Genomic DNA, 27,293 nt, shown 5'->3' on the forward strand with positions numbered 1-27,293 from the left:
CAGGATGGAGGGGGATTGCTGGTGTCAGGGGTGGGAGTGGTCTCAGCAGAAAGCAGAAAGGTCAGGCCTCCCCCACAAAAAAAAAAAAGCATCAAAAGTCCAGGAGCCCTGGCCCCTCCCACCCCAGCCCCCCATACGAAAAAGTGCAAAACATTATCACAAAAAGGAGATCTCGGAGGGACTCTCAGCCTAGGCTCCCAAGGCCCATGCCCTAGCCCTGCCCTGCCCCGGACACCGCGTCCGGCGCGGTCGGGCCCTGGGCTGAGGGGCCCTCGTAGGTGGCCCGAGGCCGGCCCGGGCTTAGGCAGGGCCATGTCATGCAGGTACCCAGTGGGCACCACCCCCCTACACTCCCATCTCCAACTCAGGGCTTCCACCGCCCGCTGCCTGCGCCTGCCCGAGCCTCTGAGCCATGACCCTGAGTCCGGGGCTGGCTGGAGGTGTTGGGCTGCAGGGAAGGACTGGAATGAGGTGGGGGGAGTCCATCCTCCATGCTCGCGGCCTGGGCCAGTGCTGCCTCTACTGCATCCAGCTCTTCACTGCCTGCCTTCAGCTTGACCCGAAGCAGCGTTGCGTATGTGCCATAGCGGGATTTCTGAGGCAGAGGGTCAGGGCTGGGAGCCTGCTCTCCACCCTCCGCCCATCCCACCCCCATCCAGACCGGGGAGAGATGCCCAAGGCTAGGAGATAGCAGGTTCTTGCCTACCTCTGAAGCCCCAAAAGCACCCAAGGACATGATCCCCTGGTAGGTTGGTGACCCTCTCTGGGTGCTATGAAGACTGCCAATTGTAACAGCTAATGTTTCTGAGCCTTTACCAGAGTTGGGAAAACCAAACACTTAACAGACAGCATCTCACTTCATTACCCTGGGGGGTGTAGAATGTTGCCCCTGTCCCAAAGAAGAGGAAACTGAGGCTCAGAGGGATTAAGCAGCCTGCCCAAGGCCACCCAGCTAATCCCACTCTTAGAAGCCGTGCCCTTAACCACTAGTCTGAGCCTGTGTGTGGGGACACAGAGGTCCTGCTGATGGAAAAAGGAGCCACAGAGATGCCGGGCAGGGAGGCTCACCTCAAACTCCAGGTAGGCCTCCTTCTGCCGCTGTTCCTCAGCCTCCTTGCCCCGGGCCTTCTTACCCAGTTGGGCAGCCCGGTGCTCCCGCAACTCACTTGCCATGGCCTTCAACTTGGCCTCGTGGGTCCGCACCTGCTCCTCCTGGAGGCCAGGGGGAGCGGGTCAGGGTCACTAGCAAATATGGTGCCTTTGTGTAAGTTTTTTAAAAAGGTGCCCCTTCCTTTGGACGAACAAAGCACCACGTCTGGGTTAACAGTTTGGCAAGTGAAGTGGAGACTGGATTACAGCCTCCATTCACCCACCATGGCCAGTGTCCTGGGGCAGTGGGCATAAATGTAATCGTACACCACAGCCTTGAGTGCAGTCGGCCTGGACCTGCCCCCTCCATCCCACTGGCACCAGGTTGACGGAGCTAGGGGGTACCTGGGAGAGGCGGGTGGCAGCGCTGGGCAGCAGAGGACGGCTGAACTTCTTCTGGGAACTAACAGCAGCTGGGAAGGGGGGTGCAGAGAACATGGCAGCTACCACATTGATGCGAGTGATCCAGGACTGCATCTGCTCCAGGCTCCTGGGGAGACAGCACAGCCATTTGAGACCTGGGCCCAGGGTTCCTATCCAGGGATGCCAGTCCTGGCTCAGGGTGTGGCCTGAGAAGGAACGAGGCAATCCAGGGACAAGGGAGGGGAGCAAGTTGGGAGTGGGGTGAAGGGGTCTGGGATGGGCAGGAGGAGGGCACTCACGGGGCCTGGAAGAGGAAGACCCGCCAGTCAGCTGTGCGCAGGTAGAAGACATGGGGCCTCTTGCTGTAGTCGCTGGCACGCGTCGCCAGCGCATGGTGGATGCTGATGGCATTCTTAAGCTCTGCCTCTGAAAGGGCCTTCCCGGGCTGGTACTCCTCCTAGGGGGGTGCCCATCTTGTCCTGGCCACAGTCCCAGCCTAGCCCAGCCCAGCCCAGCCCACCTGCACTCCCCTGAGCCAGCTCAGCCCCAACCCCTTGGGCTGGCCCCGCACCTTCTGCAGGTAGAGGATCATGCCCTTGAGGATCCCGTGGAAGCTCTTCCAGCCCCGCTTGCCCCGAGGTGCTGGGGGAAGGAAGACAGGTCAGGGAGGCCTGAGACAGGCCCACTCCCATCCATCCCCCAGACCCCCACGCCCGGCCACATACTCTTCCTGCAGTCAGGGTCTGCGTGCACCTTTCGCACCAGGGCCCCGTGCTTGTAGACTGCGGCCCCAGGCTCAGGAGTCAGGTCCAGGAAAGGGCTGGAGCCGCTGCCACTGCCCCCGCTGACCCTCTTGATGACCTTGGGGTTGGGGTCGGCCAACTCAGACAGAGAGCGTCTCAGCTCCTCCTCGTCTCTGCAGGTGTGATCACCTCAGAGGGGGCTGGCTGTGGAGCCACAACCCCCTCTACAGTCCTGGCCTCTGCCCACCCAGGAAGGCTCCTCCAGTGTTGGTGGAGATGGGGGTGGGGGAACTGCTCCTCTCATAGGGTGTGGCTCCCGTCAACCTGAGGCTCCTGGAGCCTCATCTACTGCCTCAGACCAGGTCTCCCTAGGGTATAGCTTTGTCTCCCTGCTCAGATCAGGGGTCTCTCAGATTGGAGCTCCCAAGGGTAAGGCCAGGCCTGTCCCTTCCTCCCCTTACATGTAACCAGCCCCATCCTCTCCATTTCTGCACGCACATCCCCAACCCTCACACCCTTCTCTACTAGGGCAGACCCATGTCTCACTCAGCTGTCTCAACCACACCTAGCACCAAGCTTTGCTCATGGCTTGCTGGCTAAATGGTGGCAGAAGTACCTTCCTAGTGGTCCCCTAGTACATCCTAATCTGCAGGCTCTGTCAGATATCATCTAAAGATACCATCTATCTTGTCACTCCCTAGCTCAGAAACCTGCAGTAGCTCCCTATTGCCTCCCACATGGAGCCTATACCACATCCCTGCCAACAGTGTCTCTTTCTCCTTCCACTCGCCCTTCCAGCCAGGCCTGCCTCCTCTTGGTCTCCCCGCCCTACACTCATTTCAGCCACCACACATTTGTCTCCCAAATATCAACTTCCCTCTTTCTCTCTCCAAACGAATACTTGCCCCCTCCTTCAAGGCTTGCCCCAAGTCTCAATCCTCCAAGAAGCCTTCCCTGATCTCCTCTTGTACTCCAAGCCTGAGCTCTGCCTCCTCTGAGGTCTTCTCTCTTGCAGACAGGGAGCTCCTAGCTAAACTGAGCAGTGACTGGACTCTCAGCAGATACAGCAAATATGAGTGATCTACTGACTGTTTAGATGAGGCTCTACCCTCAAACTGGAGGACCCAAGGCTAAAACTGGACCTCCTCCCTCAGACTGGACTCTTCCAAGACTTACACTGAGTCTCTCTTTCCACTGAGGCTGCCAAGAGTAGACAATGTGGTCCTTTGTTCTGTGACACTCGAGAGGGGGCTCTCACACTATTGGTTAGGCCCTACCTCCAGAGACTTCTGCTTTCCCACTTGGGTTGCCAAGGGACCTCCTCTTTGTGTTTCCACACCCTCCTCCCAGGCCAGCTGACAGTGGCCACCCACCCCAACCCAGCTTGTCATAACAACCCAGCTAGAGACAAGACAGAACCCCAAGTCCAGGCAGGCATCTCCAAAGAAGGAAGTGAGGCAGCCTCACTGCCTCTCACGGCCTTGCCCGCCTCCCCTGCCCCACGGCCCCAGGATGCACAGGGCCCACCCCTCACACTCTTGGCCTCTCCAGGCAGCCCCTTCCCCACACCCCATCCCCACCCCCGCCTCACAGCCCCAAGACTCACATGGCCCACTGCAGCTTTTCATTCTTGATGGAGCTGTACAAGGCCTGGGAAGGGAGGAACAAATCAGGGAGGTCTGGGTCAATCCTGGGGAGGAGGTGCACCATGCACCCCAGTGCCGGAGTTCAGAGCCCTCCCTCCCAACTTGGGGGAGAAGACAGAACAGGGCTGGGGAGGGGGAGGCAGCAGGGTGTAATGACCAAGAACACAGGCTCTGGAACAGAGTAGAGGACCCAGCCCCAGCTCCGCCACTTTTGCTGCATGACTTTGGGCAAGTATCCACGGGGAGAGCAAATGTGGTAACAGGTGTTTAACAACCAGCAAGCAATTAGCACAGGGCATCCTGGTATATGGTTGATGCACAATAAATGGCAGCTGCTATTATTATCTTTACTGTTGTTGTTATTGTTAAGGGTCATCCTGCTCAGATCCTGGGTGGGAGAAGCACAACCCTAGAGGGAATGGAAAAGAGCAGCCCAAGAAACCCTCCTTTCCCCAACTATGTGCTCTGGCCTGTTTCCACAGGATAAACCCACACAGAGCATATGGGGAAACTGAGGCCTAGGAACAGGAACTCACCCTGTCACCCCCTTCCTTAGCTAATGGAGAACACACTCTCATGACTCCCAACCCCAGAACAAGCTGAGAGCTTCCCCCAACCCAGACAGCCCCATCAAGCCAAATGCCAGGGTGGTCCAGCCCCCATGCCCACTCCCATACTTCATGTTACTAGGGAGTGAACACTAGTCTAAAAGGCAGTAGTTTTAGCTTCCAAACCCTGCACACTCCAAACTCGCTGTGTGCTCCTAAACCAGTCACTTCCCCTCTGTACATGTGGCCTGAGGGACCTGTGAGGGCCTTGGGGTGGTCAGAAGAGAGAATGGGCTCCAGGAGTGGCATAGGGGACTCCACTTCTTGGGAGTGGCCCGCAACATGGGTCTTACACCAGTGCCTCCCACTGTGGGGGCACTTCTGCCAGCCTGTCTGTGAGTGGGTGTGTCCCCAGCATGTGCGTGTTGGGCTAAGCGTGTGGCGTGTGATGCTGCCTGCGTGTGAGCTGGGTGCAGTGGTGACGTCGGCACCTTCTCCGTGATGGGACACAGCACCCCCCACAACACACCACAGTCTCTGACTCTCTCACTGCCCACGGCCATGCCCAGCCTCCAGGCTAGCCAGGCATCCCCCATGTGCACACTCTGTCCAGAGGTGGGTATACCCCACAACCTCCATCTCCCACACAGCACAACTCATGCTTATACACACATAGCCCTCCCAGCACACACCCAGCCCAAACCCAGCAGAGCTCAGACCCTAAACCCTCAGTCTCCAACTCTCTGGCCAGGAGGCTGAAGTGACCACTGAGATCCAACCTGCAATCCTCGCCTCCGGCCTTCCAGTTCATCCTCTGCCCTCTCTCAGGACCCCATTTGGCCCACAACCACATCTTCGTTCGAAAGTCCTAAACCCCGCTGGTGAGCCCTACGTCACGCTCCTATCTAGAAGACCCGAAAGACCCTTTGGTTTGAGATGCCCACCTTGATCCGAGGGTCTGTGCCCTTCCCCCTCCAGTCCATGCCCACCCCTGGCTACCCATGGGCTCTGTCGCTGCTGGGCTCCCCCCTCAGACCCACTGATGTCCCCCTCGGCTCGTGCCGCCTTCCGTGCCTCCCTCAAGCCACCCCCCCCATTGAGCCGCCCTCGGCAACCCACTCGGTCTCCCCCCAGCCTGGCGTGGGCCGCGGCCCCAACGCCCTCACCGCCTTTTTCTTCTTGCGGCTCTGCAGGCGGCTGACCACCAGGTCTGTGTAGAGCACGGGCTTGAGACTGCGCGAGCGCTGCGGCCAGCCGTAGCATAGAGTCTCCGCGCCGCGGTGGGTGCGCCCGTAGCGCACGGAACACAGCGAGCGCGAGCGCAGCCGCCCGGCGCTGCTGTGGATGCTGTTGACGCCGATCATACTGGCCCGGCCGGCGCGCCGCGGCCCCCGGCCATGCCCCCGCCCGCCCTCGGCCCCGGACGGCCCGCGGACGGCTCCCCCGACAGCCGGCGCGAGCGGCCCGGCCCGAGCCCGGCCCGGCTCCCACCGACGCACGGAGCGCGCGCGGCGGCGGCGGCGGCGGCGCTGTCTGCTCTGCAGCTCGGCGAGAGCGGGAGGGGGGGCGCCGACGGGGAGGGGAGGGCGAGGGCTGGGGGCGGGGACGGCGCAAATTGGAGGCATCCGACCAAGACGGGGGCCTGCAGCGCCGCCACCAGGAGGGAGGGGCCTGAGGAGGCCAGTGGGGGGGCACTTGCGTGGGGGTGGGCTGCTTTGGGGATGCTAGGAGGTTGGGCTGGGAGCCCCTAGGCCTGGGGCTGTGGAGGTGGGCTGACCCTGTAAGGTCTGGAACTCCCTCCTGGCTCGTCAGGGTTGGGGGAGAGTGAGGGTCAGAACGCCTCTCTGCGGCCCTTTTTTACCAAGCCAGGAGGGGCCACGAGGCGTGAAGGCGGCGCAGGATGGAGGCAGCCATGGAATCACAGTGGCCTCATCCAACTTAACGACCCTCAGCTACCTCAAATGCCCGTGTATATACCCCACCTTACGTACTCAAACCCCAGTTTACAGACACACACCCCAGCTAACCAGATGCACCAATTCACATTCACCCCAACTCACAGACACTACAAATTCAGATGTACACCTCAAAACTTACAGTCTTTACCTAATGAACATACACCCCCTAATCACGGACACGTCATAAATCAGATAGCTAATTTGTAGATGTACACCCCAACATACATAGACACCGACCCTACACCCCAACTCAGACACACTCTAAATCATAAGCCCTAAAGCACAAACACACCCCAAATCAGACAAACCCCCTTGACTCACCAACACCCTAAATCATACATACGCAACTCAACTCCAGCATACACCTCAACTCATTGACCCCCTTCAACTCACAATGGACACCCCCCACTCAGAGACATTCCCAAACCCCAAGCTCACAGACACACCCAAGGACACTCCTGTGCAGTCACATGTATGTGGTGGCCCAGAGACCCTGCCAACCCCGGGGGTTTCAAGTGAGTTCAAGCCTCCCTGGATAAAACACCACCGTATCAGGGAAAGGAGTGAACCCATGTGACTGGGGCACTCCCTCCTCCTCCCAGCCCCTGTATAGCTAACCCCTCAAGTGCTGATGCCAGGGCGCGCGCGGGGGCCTGCCCACAAGGGAGCCAAAAGCGCAGTATCTAATCCCAGCTTGGCGCTAACTCGCTGGGAGACCTTGAAAAAGCCTTCGTCCCTCTCAGGCCCCTCTACCTCCCAGTTCCTCCAGCGCAGCGGTACCAGGGAGGCCTTTGTGGCTTTATAACCTGGGGCAGGGGGTGGAGGGGAGGAGAGAAGCGATGTACCTGTGTGCCCCCCGCCCCCTGCAAGGTCCCCCTCCTATCCTCAGTGAACACAGGAGGAGGGGCCCTGATGGAGGCAAAAGCAGGGTCCAGGGCCGCCTGATCACGTGTTTCCCACAGCCGTCTCCCCTCCCCCGCTGCGCGTGGCCGCGACTGCACACGCGAGTGCGCATGTTCCGGGAGAGGAGCTGCTACGTGTGGGTGCTGGGGGGAGGGGGCGGTCGCCAGGCTGAGTCAGAGACCAGGCTCTGGCGGCAGGAGCTGGGGGCTGGTAGGTCCCTCACCTCACCTCCCTCCGATGCCGCCGCCGAGGGGTCCCCTAGCCCTCTCCTCTAGCAACCTCTACCCTGCCTCGCCGCCCACCTTGAGCAGCTCCCTGGGGAAGTCGCCGCCTTCATTGAGGCCCTCCAGGTTCCCGATGAAGTCTCCGCAGGTCATGCGCTTCCCGATGTTCTAAGGGAGGGCACAGAGGCCTGTGAGTCTGGGGAGGCCCTTGGCCTCCCAGGCCTTGAAGTCTCCGGACTGGGTCTGTTTTCCGGGCTCCCTCCCGCCAGGCCCCCACTCACGTGGCCGTGGAGATCGGTGTTGAGTAGCATGAGGGCGCAGGTCAGCGTGTGCGCACCATCTAGGGGAGAATTGACGTTCAGCCTTGCCTACCTCCCAAGGGCTCTTTCCACAGCTGTCTTCCCCAACTTCTAGTTCATCCCTTGCCAACTTTCAGGACCCCCTTTGGCCCACAATTGCATTAAGTCCTGAACCCCATTAGTGACACCCCAATCCCAAGCAAAGACCTCTCTTTTCCAGCAGATCCCTCAGAAGGAACCTCTCTTCTCTGGTCACCCTCCCTAGCTCCCTAAGGTGCTGGGGGCTGCCCACTGCTTGCCCCCAGCACCCACATGCCTCTGTGTCTGTGTGCCAAATATAAGCAGGTGGGCCCCACACAGTTATGCAGACCAGTGCAGCCAAACAGAATCTCCACTCGAGCCAAGCACTGTCTTGCACACGTATGTGAACAACGGTATGCAAACATACCTGCTACCTGCCTCTTACAGCACACACTGGACTCTAGCAATATGCCTGCTGGCATGCACATTTCCACAGCGATGTCAGCACTATCTGCACACACAAACGCTCACATGCCTGCAAGCTCGTGCATTCATTCACTCCTCCACACACACTCGTGCTCCTATGCACACACGCAGTGCCGTCTGCCTCAGTGACGAGCTGGGAAAACCCTGCCCCCCGCCTCCTCACCCTCTGAGGACAGGGCTCCAGGATTGCACTGGAAGTATCTCTGGGAGAAGTGGGCCAGCACACGCTCCCGTTCCTGGGTCTCACCCATTAAGGCCAGCTCCTTCAGAAACACCCTGGGGAGAAGGGGAAAGGGAGCATGTCACTCCCACCCAAGGTCCGCTTACCAGGCAGCCCCAGCTCTTGACCATGCCCAGCCAGCTTGGGAAGGGTGACGTTGGGGCAGCTTAGGGGAGGCACAGGGGCTCAGAGGAGGCATAGCTGAGGCCCTGCACACATCAGGCTCAACACCCACCTGAGAGCTTGGTCCAGAGTCATGCCCGTGAAGACAAAGAACTTGAGGTACTCGCCAGCCACAAGTTTGCTGAAGTCATTGCTGTGGGCAGGGCAGAGAGACAGGTGGAGTCTCAAGGGGAACTGTCAGGGGGCCAGGTGGGGGTTACCTAGAGACCTGGGGGCATCAGATAGAGGGGATGTGGAGGTGCTGCCCACAAGATGCATCCCCTCTCCCCCCATTCTCAATCCCAGCCCAGTGGCTTTACTTCTTGCCGAGGTGCCTGGCCACATCAGCCTTCCTGAAGCCGTCTAGTCGGTACAGCCTCTTAGCTAGGCGCTGCGCGGCCTCCAGGTCTGCTTTTTGCCCATTGGACAAGGTGTCTGTGCTTCCCAGGGCCAGCCGCTCTGTGCTGTCCAGCTCTGAGTCCGAATCGGACACCAGCTGGCTCAGGGGTGGTTCGCTGCCAGGGTAGAATACCAGCTCTGAGGTGGGGCAGGCCCTCTGGGGGTCATCCAGATTCTTCCTCTGCCTCCAGACCGGAAGACAGAGAAGGGGAGATTGCGACATGGGGAAGGCAGTTTTCTTTTCTCCAGAGAAGGAGATTGTACAGGTTCCCTCCATCAGCCTACTCCATCATTACCACCTCTCTGTGGAAATCCTGCCTCAAATCTAACCCACATCCATCTTGCTGCTATGGGAGTTCTGGCTGCTTCCCTAAAGATCCCTAAGTTTGCTATTAGACATAGATTCCCCATCCCCACACTGGCCCTACTCAGAACCTAGTCCTGTATCTCTGAGAATATGGGCAAAGGTGGGATAGATAGGCTCCCAGGGAGGAACAGTGGAGGGTCAAAGATTTGAGGGCAGCAGGGACACCTTCCCATTCCTATGTCTTTCCTCCTCCCGCCTTCTAGGGAGAGGAGCTTCCTCTTTGGTCCTTCTCTTCCAGCCACAAAGAAGTAGGCTCTAGGGTAGAGGGGATTGGGGGTCAGAGTACACCCCCTCATCCCCTGTCTCCTCCTCCCCTTCCCTTCCCACCCCAGCTGCACTACTCGCAAAGCCACCTGTCACCCCAGAGACAGAGGCCGGAAACTCCTGGTTGCTAAGCAACCCTGTCTCCTTGGCCACCCGCTTCTGTTGCCATGGCTTCCATGACTAGAGGGTAGCTGGCAGAGGGGAGAGCAGAAAGGTTAGACTGGTGAAAGGACTTCCTGGAGAAGGGTGAGAGACTCTTGCTTGGAGTGGGGAGGTGACATGGGAGGGAGGCAATGGGAGAGCTGGCAGCTGCGTCTTTGGGAGAAGCCTCCAGGCGGGGGGGTGGGATAAGGTCACAAGAATTCTAAGCAGGTTAGAGGCTCCGCCTGGGGAGGGAAGGGCCCTCCAGGAGAGAAAGGAGGGTGCTCTCTGGGGACCCTTCAATCCTGAATCATGGTTTCTCAAGTCACTGGATCTGAGACCAAGGGGGCGGGCTGTGAGGGGCTCCCCCTCACAGCCAATGGAAGCAGTCCTCCAAATGGGAAACCAGGCACCTGCATCCGCTAACCACCCTAACAGGGGTCAGCCTACATCTTCGCACTTAGGCTCTGGCCCTCGGAGCAAATGTTCCTGGGGCCCCGAGGGCCTCAGCTCTAAGGAACCAAAGGAATCACTCACCTGCCCAGGGGTGCCGCCCCCAGCCCAAAGCTGTCCTCTGAGCGGCAGGGACTAGGGGGCTCCCTCCCGGTGCCCTGCTTGGCTCCGGCCTCTGCCTCCTCTTCCTCCCTTCTCTGGGTCCAAGGCCCATCAGCAGCAGAACTGGTACCAGAATCCAGCTCAAGAGGGGCAAGTGGGGCAGGAGCAGGTGGGTCAGGCCGGGGGGCAGGGGGTTGAGGAGGCAGCTCAAAGGTGAAGAAGGGGCTCTGGGTTGGGCCAGGTGAGGCCAGGGCTTCCAGGGAGGCAAGGCTGGTGTAGGAGGTGCCCTTGGCCCGGTGTGACTCCAAGATGGCTTCAAACACACAACTGAAAGAGTCAGGCCCATCAGCCGAGGGGCTGGTCCCGGGAAGAAAGGGCACAGGCGACTTGAGAGGCCCAGGATGAGGCATCCGGGTGCCTGACCTGCAGGGCAGGGAGAATCTCTGATCAGGGGCCCAGAGGACAACTCTTGGGTAGCATTTCATTGAACTTTCATACCGACTCTGTGAAAGGGATTATCATCTCCTTTTCACAGGCCCCCACCCCCGTAAAAAATGCCACCTGGGTAAGGGGTCCCCACCACAGGTTTGCCAAGCTTTTCAGTGCCTACCTGGCCCTAGCACCCAATCCCCTTCCTCTCTCCTTCCCTGCTAATCTCCCTTCTCCTCCTTCTCTCTGATCCTCTCCCCTCCTGCCATCCCATTTCTATTTCTGGTAACATCTGAGGAGAAGGAGATGAGGCTCCAAGCTGCAATGGGGTGTGAGACAGAGAGGAAAGCCCCTACACTCCCCACTCTCCCACCAGGATCCAGGACCCAGATTGATGTTCCCTCCCCTCCTCAGTTTGATTCTAGCCTCTGGCCTCTCATTTTGCTCCCTCTTCTTCACTAGCACCCCTTTCCTCCTCGGTCCAGGTTGCCCCCTACCCTCCTGGGTTTTTGCTGATGCCCCCCACATCCCCAGTATTCTCCCAGGCCTCAGGCCTCTGTCCAGATTCTCCTGCTCCACCACCCAGGGCACCACCAGCTTGGCCCTGACCCTCCCACCCCACTCTCGTCTCTATTCCAGTCCCTTTGACCCCAGCTCTGCCTCTGAGCCAGTGGGAAGGAGCAAGTCACTTTCCTCTCCCACTCCCCCACTCACCGGGCCCCCTCTGAGGCCTCAAACACCTCGTCGTCCACATCCTCTTCCCCACCTGCCTCATCCTCGTCCTCATTACCACTGCCCAGGCTGGAATGAAGGCCAAGGCATGGGCCGGGACGTGGGGCAGGTGGACGGGCAGTGCCAGGCGGGCCCTCAGAGCTGGGCTGACTCTCGATGGCCGAGTCAGCCTCCTCCCGCTCAGCCAGCACCTCATCGATGTCGGTCTCGTGGTAGCACCTCAGGGGCACCGTGTCCAGGTCCGTCTCGGAGTACTTGGCTGCTCGCCCCACAGCCACCCCAGAGCCCTGCCCTGAGCCCACCCCAGGTGGAGATGGGGGGGCCTGCTCTGGGGGCTTAGCACCTGCAGTATGCATAGCATCCCAGTCAGGAGGTTATCCAGGTCAGCTCCCTGTCCTGATTCTGTTCTAGGAAGGAACTCTCCCCCACTGCCTCATATTGGCAGGAAGTTCATTCACTGTCTAGCCACCATTCCTCCTGCTACAAATTCAGCTTGTGCCTGGTGCCAGTAGAGCTCATTTCAAATCAAGTTCTTGTCAAACAAGTTTGAGGGGCCTGAGGGAGACCAGTCTCTTTTCTACTCCAAGGAATGGCCCTTGATTTCCTGCCACCCCCTCCCTCCACTACCGGGCTTCTTCCAGGTCCAACCCAGCCACCATCCCGCAACACCCATCATAACACAGATGGAAAGACTGAGGCCTGGAGAGGCATGAGCCGACTCATGAGCCCAGGAAAGGATTGGGGGAGGTTTAAAGGAAGGCTCCCTACCACGCCTCAGCTGCTGTGGAGAAGGCCCTGCCCTGTTACCCTTGCCTCAGTTCTGGACCTCACCTGAGCTGGGGGGGTCCAAGGAGCCATAGAAGAATTCCCATTTGGCTCGAGCGATTCTCTGGGCATGAGAGGAAACTTCTCGGGGGGAGAACCAGGTGTCCCCCTAAGCCAAGGAGGGAGAGATAGACACAGGCACCCAAAGATAAAGCCAGACATACAAAGACACAAGAATGGGACAGAAAACAGAACCACAGAAATAAAAACACACAGGGACCGAGATGGAGGTGCAGAGACACAGGGACAAACAGAGTGCAAGAAAGAGATTTAGGACAGACTGAAGGATTCAGAGTGAATAGCCAACAGGCCCAGTATCACCAAGGGGCCAAGCCTTACCCCATTGCTGGGACTCTGGGGTTCCAGAGAGCCCAAGGGAGGTCATGACATACCTGGTTCAGGAGTCCGGTGTCAGCAGGTCCTCGGAATAGTGTGGCCAGGTGCTCACAGGGTCCCCCCAGCCCATTGGGGAGAGAGGAGCAAAGGCCATCTGCCCCAACCTGAGGCTGGGCTGGTGGACCATGTGAAAGGCCCTGGCTGCCAGGCAGGCGTGAGTCTCCTCCGGCTGGGAGTGGGTCTGATGTGGATGCCTCCAGCCGCAACTTCCGGTTGCAGCCAGGCCCCAGGGCTGGGGTGGGCCTGGGAGGAGAGATCCCACCCAGGTCCCAGCTCCGACTCAAGCCTCCAGGAGAAGGTAGCCCATTCAGTGGCCTCACACTGGCCTTCTCCACAAAGCGGAATATGACTACGGAGCTCTGGGCGCCTGGTGGGGGCTGCCCAGTGGGTGAAGAGGGTGCCCAGGGTGAAGGAGCAACACGGGGTGAGGGGGGGCCACGCAGGGGTGTACAGGGTGCTGTCACACGTCCCAGTTCCCGGCCTCGAGGACTTGGACCAGCCACCCGCCGTAGCAGGGAGCCTGTGCTGCCATACATGCTGGCTGGGGGGCTCTGGGGCACCGGGCCTTCGGGGAGCCAGCGGCGTGGGCATCGTGGCGGGGAGATGGCACAGTCGCCTTCCGAGCAGAAGCGCATGGCACCCTGGGCCATGCTGGTGCCGGGGGTCAGGCTGGGGGGGCAGGGATGGCGAGGCCAGGCGGGGAGTGAGGGGGCAGCATGCTCTTCAGACAGGCCTGCAAAAGAGGAAGGAGAGCAGGGGGTGAACTGCCAGGGACTTGGATGGGCAGGAGAGCAGAGACGGTGAGGGGAAAGCTGGCTGGGGCAGCTGAGCACCAGGGGCCTAGCCCACCCTGGGTATATGGCATCATTGATCCCACCCCTGGGGGTGATCAGGCCTCCTGCTTGGGCTACTTCCATGGAGGCCTGAGGAGAAAAGAATTGTACCCTCAATGGGCCCCTGGCTCCTCTCCTTCTGCCTGGGGGCTCTGAGCATCACCCTGGGAAGAGAGAGGAAGCTATTTCAAAAGTTGAGGGAGCCCAGAGTCACTGTGGCATTTTGGAACTACTTCTGGTGGGGGAAGGGGAAGGCTGGTACTCCACCCTCCGAACCAGGAGTGTCAGCTAGCCATCACCATCATACAGCCAGGGATCCCCCACAGTCCCTCTTATGAAGGCCCCTCACTCAGGGAGATAGAAGTCAGGCTCCCTGGAAGGAGAGGGAGGAAGAATGGGGGGAGGGGTGTTATATAGGGACCATGAGGGGCTGAGAGGCATAGAGTGAAGGGGAGGAGAAAGGCCTGAACAGAGGCCCCTACCCCTAATACATCCATGCTGAATGGGAAAGCAACATTCTTCTTCTCCATCCAGGTACACACACTCATGCACACACATGTACATAAGGACAAACAATGTCAGTACACAGTTAAACACATTCATAGAAACCACCCTCCAGCACACACAGACACAGGCACACACACACATTGCTCAAAGACACACCCTCATACACTCTCACAGTCATAACAAATATGTGTGTAACAGAAAGACACATGCTTGTTTTACACACACACTGTCATCAAACAGGAACACACAAAGAGATACCCAAATATACACACAGGCCCTCATTCTCCAATGCACACAAAGACACAGGCATATCAGACATTCACAGAGACCTATTGGTCACAACCACACACAAAAAACAGATGCACACTTACACACATACTCGAGGAGCACACACTCTCTCCCCCAACCCCCACTAGTCACTGGTCTCTGGAAGGGAAGGCTGCACCAGACCCCTCTCCCCCCTACCCCCCAAGGGTATGATAGATCTCATCCAGCCCAGGAGGGACCATAAAGGGGTAAAAGGGGCCTCTGGTGGCAACACAGGGTAGGGGCAGAGGTCAGGAGCAGCAACCCTGCCAGGCGGGTTCCTGAAGCTCAATCGGGGCCCACCTCCTCCCCAGTGCAGCCCGGACTCAAGCCGCCTCAGTACTCACCGCTGCTCGCCCGGAGCTGGGGCCGAGGAGAGGCAGGGGAGAGGCTGGGCCCAGCTTAGCTGTGAAGGCAGCGCGGCTCCCGCTTGCTCCTGCTTGCTCCCGGCCCTCCCACCTCTCAGTCCCTCCTCCTCCCCCCTACGTGCGGCTCAGGCAGAGCTAATCCCCCCAGCCACCCCCTCGCCCTCTCTTGGGGCCCTGAGCCCCGGAGGCTGCCCCCCTTCTCGACGCTAGGTCCCTGCTGGGCTCTCCCGCCAACCTGAGACCCGCCCCTGACGAGGGGGAGGACGTATGGAACCCCTGATTCTGTTCCCCAGACCCTCACTTGCCCCACCCCAATCGTGTCCACGTGCCTCTCGTCCACCGCCCCCTGAGCCACAGGCAGGACCCAGCTGCACACGCGTGTCCCGCTCCAGACCCCACGCGTGTCCCGCTCCAGACCCCACGCGTGTCCCTAGGAGGTTGCCACATGACCTGTTACATGCCACACGCGCTCCCGCCCCCACGAGCACGCGGCCGCGCCAAGCACACGGTATGGGTGTAGACTGGACCCGCCCCCTAAATCCAGGAGACTAACTTATGGAGGAGAGATCTAGGGAACACCGCCTCGAACCCTCCGGGGTTCTCAGTCTCGGACCCAGGAGACCCAACCCTGACCATTCGCCCAGGATGCAGCAGGAGGGATGTTAGTCAGACTTCAGAAAGAACTTCCTTGTTGCCTGACTTAGGTCTCTTGTCCGACTTGGGGTAAGAGGTTGGATGGGATGAAGCGGGACTGGAGGAAGTGGGGGACAGGCAACCCTTATGCCCTTGGCCAACGTAGAAGAGGGCCCTGCTATTTTAAGAAAGCGCCGCTAGAGGAGTTATGGCGACTGCTTTCCTTGGGAATGCCAGGGCAGGCAAGCGGCGACCTCGGAAGAAAGGGGTCTGTTCGGGCGGCCAGGGGGCGCGAGGACTTGCGAGGCGGGGGCGCGCGGGGCTCACCGCGGGGAGGGGCGGCGCGGGCTCGGCGTGGTGCTGAAGGGGACAGCGCCAGATTTGTCGCACTGCGCAGGCGCAGAGGCTCGAACAAAGCGGAGAGGGGGAGGAGGCGCGCGGCCCGAAGTGGTGCGCGCCCTTGTGGCTCTATCTTAGCAGAGGTAGGTCTACCCAGCTACCCCCTCCCCAAGCTGGCTGGCGAAGAGGGAGCAAGTCCATCGCCCAAGTTGACCCTCTTTGGTCCTTCCCGGCTAATGGCTTCTCCCTTCTTGCTGCCTTGGGGGGGAGGGGCGGAGTATGGAAGGGATTCTGGGAAAACCAGGATGCCTGAGTTCTCTATCCCGACTCGCTTGACCCTGGACAAGGCGCTTCCTCTCCAGGGCCTCAGTTTCATCTTTAAAGTGAAGTGACAGACCTGCCCACCTTGCAGAAGTGCCCGAAGCCCTGATGAGATAATGGATGGGAAGCAGTTTTCTTTATGAAGAGGCAGGTGAAGCGGTTGCACCAAAGAGAGTGCAACCCTGCTGGGGGGGTGGGGATTGGGGCAGCTCCCAGCGACAGGGTTAGCCCTCGGTGTTCTTCACACCCTCCCCACCAATGGATGATGGGGAAAAAAAGCACTGCTCCGGGGGTTTCCCGGAGCGGACCCTGGAACTAGGACCTGGGGACGCGGTGAGAGCGGCCCCTAGTCTGAGCCCAGAGCTCTGGGGCGTCACTGCCCCAGGAAGGGCTAGCCGCATACCCCACAACTAAACCCCCAGGCCAACCGAGAAACAGAACTCCTGGCGGGCTAAGCTGAGCACTCATTCTTCTCAGGACTCTAGACCTCCTGGGGAAAGGAAAGGGACCAGGCTGGAGATATAGTCTTTCTTAGCGCCCTCTATGTATCTCTCCCCAAGGTGTAAACCCATTCCAAATCGTCCGGGAATGGAAGGGACTGGATAGCCCTGTAGTTCACAGTTAACCAGGAATGGGAGATTTGGGCAAGTTTGCTTGATGAAGGAAGAAAAACGCTAGTTTCGCCCATTCAATTCATTCACCAATTATTGGGCACTTACTACGTGCCAGACAGTAAGAGCCTCAATAGTTTCTCCCCATTTTTCAAAGTCGCTAAACGCGACCGGAGGGCAGAGGGTAGGACCCGAACCTTGGAGTCCTGGCTCCGCCCCTTCCGCGTTTGGCTTTGCCTGCTCCTCCCATCACCACTTCACTCAGAGGCGGCCACTGGCCCAAGACGAAAAAAGAAGCCAGTCTCTGCTGCACCATCGCGTTCTCCAGCCTCGGGTCTCGGGCCATGTAGCAGCTGAGAAGGAGAGGTCTAACGTTACACCACCGGTCTGTTCCGCCCTCAGTTTCGGGATCCATCCCGAACGCTTTCAGATAGGATCCTCAGTGAGACGGCACTCGATTGAATCGGTCTGTCTCTACCGCCCAAGGAGGCGGGTTCGCTGCGGCTGCTTCAAGGCCGAAGCGAGAAGACCTTACTGCGCACGCGCAGTAGACAGCCGATGGAGCCACCGATGGAGCTGTCCGGAGGGGAGCAAGAGCCAGGAGCCGTCAGGTACCGAGCACCGGAGGGGCCGAGAGAAAGAAGGATTTGGGGGAGGGGAGCTAAACCGGGGCCGGGTCTGGGGGCCGCTTTTAGGAGGCGGGGCGCAGGAGCATAACGGAGGTGGACTCGCCGGTAACAGCGGCCCGGGGACGCCGCCGCCAACGCCCTTTTACCCGCAGGCTCCTGGACCTGCCCTGGGAAGACGTGCTGCTCCCACACATCCTGAGCCGGGTGCCGCTGCGCCAGCTGCTCCGGCTGCAGCGCGTCAGCCGGGCTTTCCGGGCGCTAGTGCAGCTGCACTTGGCGGGGCTGCGCCGATTCGACGCCGCTCAGGTGAGCCGGAGCCCCGCCCCCGTCAGGGTACCGCCCCCACCCCGCCTCCAGCCCAGCCCCCAGCCCCCAGCCCCCAGCCCCGCTGTCTAAGCTTCCGAACCCCCTTGGGCCTCCAGGAATGCCCGGGAAGCATCCACCCAGCGAGAAGTACTCTCAAAGGGCGAGTACCGGGTATCAACTCAGAGGGCGCGCGGGTTCTCTCCTGGGGGGGGCAGGTGGCGAGTCCCGAGGGCGGACAGCTGCCAGGAAAGACCTCAGGGGCGGATAGGCAGCGCCTGCCCGGCCCTCGGGGCCAGCTGAGGGTCGAGGTGCCTCCCCGCCCGCAGGTGGGTCCGCAGATCTCGCGGGCTGCATTGGCCTGGCTGCTGCGGGACGCCGAGGGGCTGCAGGAGCTGGCGCTGGCGCCGTGTCACGAATGGCTGTCGGACGAGGATCTGGTGCCGGTGCTGGCGCGGAATCCGCAGCTGCGGACTGTGTCGCTGGCGGGCTGCGGGCAGCTGAGCCGCCGCGCGCTGGGGGCGCTGGCCGAGGGCTGCCCTCGCCTGCAGCGCCTGTCGCTCGCACACTGTGAGTGGGTAGACGGGCTGGCGCTGCGCGGCCTCGCCGACCGCTGTCCGGCCCTTGGGGAGCTGGACCTCACCGCCTGCCGTCAGCTCAAGGATGAGGCCATCGTGTACCTGGTGCAGAGGCGCGGCGCGGGCCTCCGCAGCCTCTCGCTGGCAGTCAACGCCAATGTGGGGGACGCCGCCGTCCAGGAGTTGGCTCGGAACTGCCCGGAACTCGAGCACCTCGACCTAACCGGCTGCCTCCGCGTTGGAAGCGACGGCGTCAGGTGCCTGGGCTTGGAGTCGGTGGGATGGGAGGAGGGCAATCACTTGCTTAGCCTCTGAGGGTAGGGGCGGGCTGTAGTCGTCAAAAGGCAGAACTGGGGTTTCTGGATTTTTCTGCTACCAAGGCACCCCCATTCTGAACAGGAAAGGCCTCTAGGATTGCGTAGGCCAGAGCGCCAGCAGTTTAAAAACTTTTTGAACCACTATTTACACATTTGGAAATTTCACATGCAAAGTCCGATTTCTGGCTTTTCTTCAACAAGGGGAGAACCTTGCAATCCTGGGCGGAGCGGAGCAGCAGGTTCCCCCTTTAAAAGACAGGAAGTCTCCGGTTCACTGGAGGCAGAGTGTATGACCCCAATCCAGGCCCCTCCCTCGTGCGTGGAGGGAAAACATATGCCCGGAGCTGAAGGGAGACAGGAGCTTTACTGGCGACTACGTGCCCCTAGCCTCACCGCGCTCCTCCCGCAGGACACTGGCCGAGTACTGCCCGGCGCTGCGGTCGCTGCGGGTGCGGCACTGCCACCATGTGGCCGAGCCCAGCCTGAGCCGCTTGCGGAAGCGCGGCGTGGACATCGACGTGGAGCCGCCGCTGCATCAGGCCTTGGTGCTGCTGCAGGACATGGCGGGCTTTGCACCCTTTGTCAACCTGCAGGTCTGACCCGCCCGCCAGTGGGGCACAGCTGGACTGTGTGGCGGTGCCTGGCTATGAACTGTAGGGAAACTGGACTGTGGGGGCCTCTGGTGAGAGGGCAATGCCCTGCCCCACCCTGAGCTTCAAATAAAGAGCTTTTTACCTCTTCTTGCCTGGCGCTGCTGCCCTGTTGGAGACAGGGGACGTGAGGTTGGGAGAGAAAGTAAGACAGACACACTACCCCAGCACCCCAGCTCTGAGGCAGAAATGACCAGAATGCACTCAAACCTTCTTGGGGCCACCTTTACTGTGTCCATGGGCAGCTCCAAGAGGAGGTTAACAGTGTGGAGCAAGGAAATAGAGAAGGGGGTGGAGAAGGGGGACAGGATTAGGACTGGCCCTGTGTGGGGGTGTAGGGCTCCTGCATCCCTCTGGGATCTGAGCCTAGAAGGCTCGGACAGAGTCTGGTGAATGCCTCAGTGGAAGCGGTACTTTCTGGCCGGCTTGAGGTTGATGTATGTGGCCTTCATCTCCTCAGCCTCAGGGTTCCGCACATCTTTGAATCGCTCTCCTTTAGTGCTCACTACCTGGTTGTCGATGTATCGGATAAGCTTCTTGGGGGCCTGTCAGGCAATCAGGCAGTGAGTCACAGAAGCCAGGAGACAGTCCCACCCACTCCACACCCCTAGCAGCCCCAACCCTCTCACCTCCCTGGGAGCCATGGGCCGGTGAATCTTCTGATCCTCTGCACTATCCACCATCATGTACCTGCCAAAAACTGGCTGGGTGAAGCTTCTGCCACCCTGGGAAGACCCTCTAAGGCCCGGCCCAGCCCAGACTTACTTCTGCAGGATGAAGGACTTCAGCTCATCCTTTTGGGGGCCTCTAAGGCGCCTGGGCAGGTCCTGCAGAGAGGGGAAGCCTGGTCTAGGCTGCAGGGCACCAGCAGGAGGAGCAGATGGGGATAGGCTCAGGATGGGGGCTTAACACTTTAAGGTAGAATGTAGCTGAGGCTACATGGGTTGGGGGGCGTCTGGCAGAGGATACCTGGTTGGGGCAATCCCAGGCTGGAGGCCCCTCCTCCTTCCCCTCTACCAGCATCTGCACAGCTTCTTCCAAGTCCCCCCGAGCTTTGGCCAGCACCCACTGGGCCTGCTCCACCGAACAGGTAGGGAATACCTCCAGGAGGACATCCACCCCTGGCAGCAGCTCCTCCTCAGTGCCGGCTGCCTGTGGGCATAAATGATGGCAAAAGGCAGTACTTCCTCCTTTCCTGCCCCCGAGCTCCCCCATCAGTACCCTCCTCTACCACTACCTCATCTTGGGTGTCCCCAGCAGCAGGAGAAGACCTAGTCTCTTCTTTGAGCTTTTCAGGTCGCTGCAGGGGCTCTGGGGAGATGGGCATCTGACCTTGGACCTCAGAGCTCTGCAGTTGCAGGTTCTCTTGAAGAGGCAGAGAGAGCATCAGGTTTGCCAGGGCTTTGGGGAATGGGAGTTACAAGTCACCCAAGTGCCCGATCTCCAGACGCACCTTTGTTCCTGGCACCACTCAACTGCCCTGAGAGCTTCTGCATCATGTCCCCTATTGTACCCCTAAAAAGACAAGAAAGGTGGTAAGAGGACTACTCTGCCCACCCTCCACAATCAGCTAGCCCCCTCCTCCTCTTGGCCCCAGCCAGGCCCCACCTTGGGATGTGGGCGAAACCAGGCACATAGGCCTCCATCATTTCAGTGAAGGCCTCCATGTCAAAGTTCTCCTCTGATGGGCCTGAGGGGCCCAGGTCCTCCAGGACCCCGAGCACATAGGAGAAGATGACCTCATCCAAGCCGCTGCAGGAAGGAGATAGGACAAGCCCTGGGTAGGACACTGGATACCTCCAGCACCCCCACCCACCCTGAGACTCCAGTCCTCTGCTTCATGGGTCCCATGAGCCAGACCTCAAGCCTTGAGGCCAGAGAGTATCCCACCCTCCCTCAGAGCTTTGGTTTCTCATCTGTCCAACAAAAGTGACAGGGACAGGATAAGAGGAAAGGCCATACCAGCAAATCATAATCAGCCCTCCCCCACCTCAGGAATGAGGCAGAGTGCTTCCCATCCCGCTCTTTCCATTGGCCAGAGATCAGAGTACTGCCCAGCAGCTCCAACCCTGGCCCTAGCAGGATCCTTCTAGGAGAGCTGCTTCTACCTGAGGTCAGCCTCTGGGAGGTGTGTCTGGACAAAGGCAAGGAGGGCTGCACTGACAATCCTCTCCAGCTCCATGCTCTCTCCTCTTCTGAATGGACACAAGATGTAGGTTCGTCAAGCCGTCTTCTGCCTGCCCCTACCCACTAGGCCCAGGGGTGGCCAGCTCCTCCCTCCGCCCTGCTATGGAAACCATTTGTTGATCCTGCCCACAGCTTCCAGCCTTCCCCCACTCCCTCAAGCAGAGCCACAGCCCCCTGCCCATCTCTCCACCTCCTCCAGCCTGAGACAGGGCAGGGCACTGTCTCAGGAGAAGGCCTCCAGAGTGGAGGTTCCCCTCGCCCCTCCCCCTGACCTCTCCCCAGCTCCCCACCCCATTCCCCAGCAGCAGGCCCAGACCCTCTGGCAAGAAGGCAAGGTCTTGGGGTCACATGCCTCCTGACTGAGGAATCCCATCATTGAGAGGGCCACTTAGCCCCCAAGTCCAACCACAAGTGGCCCATTGTCCAGCCCCGCAAGGAGCAGGCCTCAGGACCGAGCACAGCCCTTCCCCACCCAGAATGGGCCACCCACCCTCTGCACAAAGGGTCTTTTCTGGCTCTGGGGCCCAGCTAGAAGGGGAAGTCTCTCATGAATTCTCTCTTCCTGCCCAATCCTTGCCCTTCCAGCAGGTTGGGCCTATCTACAAAGGACTTTCCATCCTCCTTCCCAAGGTCTACAGAGCTCTACAAGATCTGGCCTTTGCCTACCTCTCCAACCTCACCACTCTCTCCTCACTCACTCCACTCCTGCCCCACCAGGCTCCTTGCGGTTCCTCAAACTTGTCCAGCTTCTTCCTACCTATTCCCCAGATATCTACATGTTCACCCCCTCACCTCCTCCAGGGCTCTTCTCAAATGCTGCCTCCTCAGAGAGACATTCCCTGACTAACCTACCAAAAATAGGTATTCCTCACACTCCCTAATCCCTAACCCTGCTTTATTTTCTTTCTTTTTTTTTTTTTGCTGAGGAAGATTGGCCTTGAGCTAACATCTGTGCCCATCTTCCTCTACTTTATATGGGACGCTGCCATAGCATGGCTTGACAAGCAGTGCGTCAGTGCGTGCCCGGGATCCGAACCTGCAAACCCCGGGCCGCCAAAGCAGAGCGTGTGCACTTAATCGCTTGTGCCAGCGGGCTGGTCCCCAGCTTTATTTTCTATTTAGCATTTACTGCAGCTTAATGTTATTTGATGTTTATTTGCCTATTGTCTGTCCTCCCCCATAGAACGTAAGCTCCAAGAAGAGAGAGGTAGTGGGACTTTGTCTTATTCATCAGTATAGCCTTTGCACCTAGAAAAATGCCTGCACATAGCAGGTGCTCAATAAATATTTATTGACTTATTTCATTCCCACCTACATGCTTTTGACTCCCAAAAGTCTGTATTTAGGAGTCAGGAACATGTAAGTGGTAATGAATGGCTCCAGAACCATAGGTCCAAATGTCTGCTCATCAACCCACTCAGAAGACTCAGAAGCACCTCAAATTCCACCTACTCCAAACTCATGATATCCTCCCCATCTGTGTACATCCCCCCTCCAAATATGCACCTCTTGCTGTTTCACCGGCTGACACAACCATTTACTCACTCAGCTGCCAAACCTGAAATTTGGGGATTACCCTTGATTGTGCCCTATCTCAACCCCACCAAGTCCTAGATTCTAGTCCCTTATTAGTCTCCATTCTAGCCACTTCTCTCCAACTCCAGTCTGGCTTCTGCTCCAAAAGCTCTCCCAAAATTTCTCAGGCTAAGGTCAAGAGTTACTTTCTCAGGTTTTGGTCTAATGAGGTTAAACCAAATGAGCTTGCCAATACTGCCTGCTTTTGAGAAGAAAGGAAGGAAGGGAGGGAGGGAGGGAGGGAGGGAGGAAGGAAGGAAGAAAGGAGGGGAAGGAAGGAAGGAGAGGAAGGAGGGGAGGGAAGGAAGGAAGAAAGGAGGGGAAGGAAAGAGGAAAGGAGGGAGGGAGGAAGGAAGAAAGGGGCAATTTCCTATGGTTTCACAATATCTGCCCTCTCAAGCAGCATCAATGTTGGTTTCTGAGGCATAACACTCTCCTGCTTCTCTTCTACTTCTCTGGCCATTTCTTCCCAGGTTCCCTTCTCTTTCCCCCTCTCCTCTACTGCCCTCTAAATGTGGCGGCAAAGTTCAGGCTCAAAGCTGCTCCTCCTCTCTCCTCACTCTGCACCCTCTCTCTCTAGAAGATCTCATCTGGGCCCACATCTTTATGTACCAACTCCATGTCATCAATTCCCAAATGTCCAATCCTCTAGTCCAGTCTCCTTCTCTGAGCTACACATTTGTACATCGACCTCTCTAACACCTCCATGTGGATGACTTAACATGTCCCAAACTGACCCTCCCCAAATCTTTTACTCTTCCAAGGCCGTCTTCAGTAAATTCATGCCCACGCACCCAGCTGTTCCTGCCACAGTCTGGGAATTATCCTTGACGTCATCCTACCCCTTGCCTTCCCAAATGCAATTAGTCACCAAGCCCTGACCATTCTCTCTCAGCACATCTACTTCTCTCCATCTCTACTCCCACTCTGCTCCATCTCTTGCCTTAACTGCAAGAGCTTCCTAACCCTTCTCCCCACTACCATCTTGCCCCCCAAAACCTATTCTCCACAAAGATCATAATTGTGTGATCTTTACCAAAAATCATGTTTTTCCTGTTTAAAATCTTCCCCCTTCCCTTCAGATAAGTCCAGATTCTTTTTGTGGCCTTTGATTCGAGTCCTTACCCCTGCCTACATCTCTCCAGCCTCACCACGCACCACACCCTCCCCGGATCACTCCCCTCCACCCTTTCTTTCAGTTTGCCAACACTCAAGCTCTCTCATGGTAAAGGCCTTTGTGCAAACTGTTTCCTCGGCCTGGCCAACCTTCCACCTCCACCCCTTCACTTGTCTGACTCCTCACCTTTCAGGTCTCAGTTTAAAATTTCTTTCCTCTAAGGATGCTGCCCCTGACTCTCTAGAACTGGTTTGGTCCCTTCCATCTTACACCCTCATTGCAGACTGCACTCTTCCTTACTTAGAAGGACCTTTCACAGTTACAATTAAATAATTGTTTGGGCAATGTTCATGTTTCCTCTAGTTGTTTCCCGAGGGCAGGGACTACACCCCAGGCTTATTCATCAAAGTACACTCCGTATCTCCCGTAAAGTAGACAATCAATAAACAGTTACTCCCCACCTTACAGATGAAAAAACTGAAGCTCAGTGGGTGTACTGACTTGCCCAAAGTCACCTGGCTTGACCGTGGTAGTCAAGATTTAAATCCAAGTCGCCTAGTTGAGTGTATATTCTAGGGGCTACTCTGGGGATGGGGGGATAGCAAGACTTCCAAGTGGGTTGAGACAGGGCTACCATCTATGATCACAGTTCCTTGGTCCCCAGTGGTAACACAGAGTTGCTGTGACAGCACAGGGATCACTTTGGACTGCAGGACTGAGAAGCCCTAGCCTACCAGGGGAATGCCTGCCTCTTGCTCCAGATTCCAGCATGGGCCCTGGGGAGGAGCAGAACTGTTCAGATCAGGCATACTAGATCCCATCATGCAGCTCTCCCAAGAGATCAGCCCCCTACGGAGACCTACATCCACCCTGGGTTACATCAAATCCTGGTTGCTGTCAGTTGCCTAGCAACCTCTGCTGGGACAAAGGCCATGGATGCTGCAAGAAAGCCAGGTTTCTAGGGAAGAAGCTCTCAGGAATGTGTCTGACACCTCTAGGTTTCTAATCAAGGTCTAGGACCAGGGAGTTGTTACTGGGACACTCCTCACTGTGCCCAAAGAAAAAGTCTTCCTCCCCTGAGCTTTTGCTCTAGCTTGTCTCCTAAAGGAACATCCTCCTTCCTCCTGTTCTTGGGCTGCCCAAACTGTACCCACCCTTCAAAGCTTGCCACTTCTTACTTTCACCCTTCTCCATCCCCCTAGCCTTCCTCAGCATTTCTTTCCTGCCCAGAGGCTTCTCCTCCACAGTTCCTAAGTCGGGGAATCTGCGGCCTGAGCAGCCAGCCTTCTGCAGGGTTAAAACATGATTTCCAAGAGACTTTTCAAATTCTGGATGTAGCCCACAGAACTCCATTACTTCCTGGGGAATCCAAGTCAGGGCTCACTGGTTAGTGGCACCCATAAAATGTGACTGTTGTCCCGTCATGAGTCCTGTTTAAACACCTCTGATGATGGTAATAATAGTTAGCATTTACCGACTGCTTACAACGTGCCAGAGATTGTTCCATACACTTTACATGTATTAACTTACCTAATCCTCACAATAACCCTAAAATATAGATACTAATATTATCATATTATCCCGTTTTTACCTAAAAGGAAATGGAGGCACTGAGAGGTTAACTAACTTGCCCAAGGTCACAAAGCAGGTTAATGGCAGATTTACACTCAGGCAGTCTGGCTCCAGAACCCTTACTGTTAACCACTACACTACACCACCTCTCATGATGCAAACGGTGTGGCTCCAGCTTATATTCTGATCCTCCTCTCTTGCACGGCTGGCCCTTTTGCCTAACTGAGAATCTTTGCTCACACCATTCTCCCTACTCAGAACGTCTTTCCTTTTGCCTCTCATTCTGCAGGACTCACTTCTTTCCTGCAGCCAACTCTGACTGTCCCATCCTCACTGCCCCCAGCGGGACTGAGAGCGTCCTCAGGATCAAGCACAGGCCTGGACTCTCCAGATGCTTGATACAGATTCTCTGGACCAATTTAAGGGAGACTCGGGTTAAGAGTACCATGCTGTTCCCTTGGAGTGGGGAGGTGCTCAAGGTGGAGGGAGGGCAGAAGGCCATGTGGGAGGAGTCCTGGGGCACTCAGAGGATCTAGCACGGAGGTCTTCACTGCTTCTCCTAGCCCCTGTGAAGCCCGGCTCCTGGGGCCCTAGTCCCATAACGCAGGTTCCAGAGGACATCATTGTCCCCTGACCCCCAAGTCAGGTCTTAGAAGCGCCAAGGACACTGAGGAGTACAAGGGATTCAGGCATCCAAAGTCAGGCGTGAGCACAAACTGCGGGGGGAGGGAACACAGGAAGTGGCACCGCGATGATGGCGGACCCCTGAAGCAGAAGCTCCCTAAACAAGCTAGCGGGGTACCCGTAAGGGGCCAGAACAGGGGACCCGAGGGCACGGGGATGCGGCTGCGGCCCTAGGGGACACATGACGAGGGAGGCCTCAGCAAGCTGGGATGTGCCTTGATACAGGCCACGGCGAGAATCAGAGATGGGGGTCCGGCGGGCCCCGGGGGGTACCGTGGGGGAACACACAGGACGGGTACCCTGGGTCAGCGCTCTCCGCGACTCTCCTAGCCCTGGGTCGGGGGCTGGAGGGGGAATCACCTGCTCCGTCGGGCGCCACCGGCGACTTGTCCCGCGCGGTGCAGCTCTCATCCCCCAGCCCCACCAACGAGATCAAAGGCGGAGCCCAGAGCGGTTGCCTTCCAGAAGCGCAGCGGTAGCCATTTTTGAGAAGGGCAGTTGCCCACAACTGGGCGGGGCTCCTGCTCCCACTCTCGTTTGTCTCCGGGTTTTGGACGGGCTCTCGCGGCGGCCATTTTTGTTGCGTATAGGGAGGCGTTAGGCGTGGAGGTCCTGCAAGTGGGGGGAGTCGCAGTGGCTGAGTGCATCCCCGCCTAGTTCCTTGTCATCTGCGCGGGACTGAGAACCTTTCAACCGCAGTGTCTTCCCGTCCGCCTTATTTCCTCACCCCAGAATCTCCGCCCTCAAATCCTGTAGCTTTCTCCCCGTCTCCTTGTGTCTCCAGTCGTTCCACAGACCCATGGCTCCCTGGTTGGATCTGGTGGACCCAGGCCTGGTGTTCTCCAAATCCCAGTGTGTTTTCCCCTTCGTTTCCAGTCCAGGTTCAAGCCCAGTCACCCAATCAACTCTTAGGTGCTGACTTTCCCACCCTGT

General features: G+C 58.2%; 3 protein-coding genes across 6 annotated transcripts; 1 reads left to right on the forward strand and 2 right to left on the reverse strand.

The window, feature by feature from the left end:
* Positions 1-127: 127 nt before the first annotated feature.
* PSD (pleckstrin and Sec7 domain containing) lies at positions 128-14,085 on the reverse strand. Of its 3 annotated transcripts, XM_058543872.1 has the most exons (16): positions 12,827-14,085; positions 12,441-12,543; positions 11,592-11,952; positions 10,431-10,871; positions 9,043-9,237; positions 8,796-8,876; positions 8,504-8,616; positions 7,816-7,874; positions 7,613-7,702; positions 3,862-3,905; positions 2,238-2,428; positions 2,084-2,154; positions 1,812-1,969; positions 1,495-1,639; positions 1,069-1,212; positions 128-595 (listed from the first exon to the last, which is right to left on the reverse strand). In XM_058543872.1, the coding sequence occupies exons 1-16, from the start codon at positions 13,745-13,747 to the stop codon at positions 365-367; spliced, it is 3,348 nt and encodes a 1,115-aa protein (XP_058399855.1). In that variant the 5' UTR covers positions 13,748-14,085; the 3' UTR covers positions 128-364. The 3 variants fall into 3 exon arrangements, with proteins under 3 accessions (XP_058399855.1, XP_058399853.1, XP_058399854.1); XM_058543870.1 differs by lacking the exons at positions 128-595; positions 11,592-11,952; positions 12,441-12,543; positions 12,827-14,085 and adding an exon at positions 782-810 and having other exon boundaries at positions 10,431-10,970; XM_058543871.1 differs by lacking the exons at positions 128-595; positions 1,069-1,212; positions 1,495-1,639; ... (2 more) ...; positions 12,441-12,543; positions 12,827-14,085 and having other exon boundaries at positions 1,865-1,969; positions 10,431-10,988.
* Positions 14,086-16,951: 2,866 nt separating this feature from the next.
* On the forward strand, positions 16,952-19,327 carry FBXL15 (F-box and leucine rich repeat protein 15). Its single transcript, XM_058543875.1, has 4 exons — positions 16,952-17,359; positions 17,530-17,683; positions 18,010-18,515; positions 18,985-19,327. Exons 1-4 carry the CDS (start codon positions 17,307-17,309, stop codon positions 19,172-19,174), a joined length of 903 nt encoding a protein of 300 aa, XP_058399858.1. The 5' UTR covers positions 16,952-17,306; the 3' UTR covers positions 19,175-19,327.
* Positions 19,328-19,438: 111 nt separating this feature from the next.
* CUEDC2 (CUE domain containing 2) lies at positions 19,439-26,824 on the reverse strand. 2 transcript variants are annotated; one of them, XM_058543876.1, is made up of 9 exons: positions 26,721-26,824; positions 21,334-21,420; positions 20,834-20,977; positions 20,679-20,740; positions 20,463-20,590; positions 20,195-20,377; positions 19,991-20,052; positions 19,855-19,915; positions 19,439-19,770 (listed from the first exon to the last, which is right to left on the reverse strand). In XM_058543876.1, the coding sequence occupies exons 2-9, from the start codon at positions 21,405-21,407 to the stop codon at positions 19,624-19,626; spliced, it is 861 nt and encodes a 286-aa protein (XP_058399859.1). In that variant the 5' UTR covers positions 21,408-21,420; positions 26,721-26,824; the 3' UTR covers positions 19,439-19,623. The 2 variants fall into 2 exon arrangements, with proteins under 2 accessions (XP_058399859.1, XP_058399860.1); XM_058543877.1 differs by having other exon boundaries at positions 21,334-21,417; positions 26,721-26,801.
* Positions 26,825-27,293: the final 469 nt, after the last annotated feature.

This window comes from Diceros bicornis, chromosome 6, assembly GCF_020826845.1.
Source record: "Diceros bicornis minor isolate mBicDic1 chromosome 6, mDicBic1.mat.cur, whole genome shotgun sequence".
Lineage (NCBI taxonomy): Eukaryota > Metazoa > Chordata > Mammalia > Perissodactyla > Rhinocerotidae > Diceros > Diceros bicornis.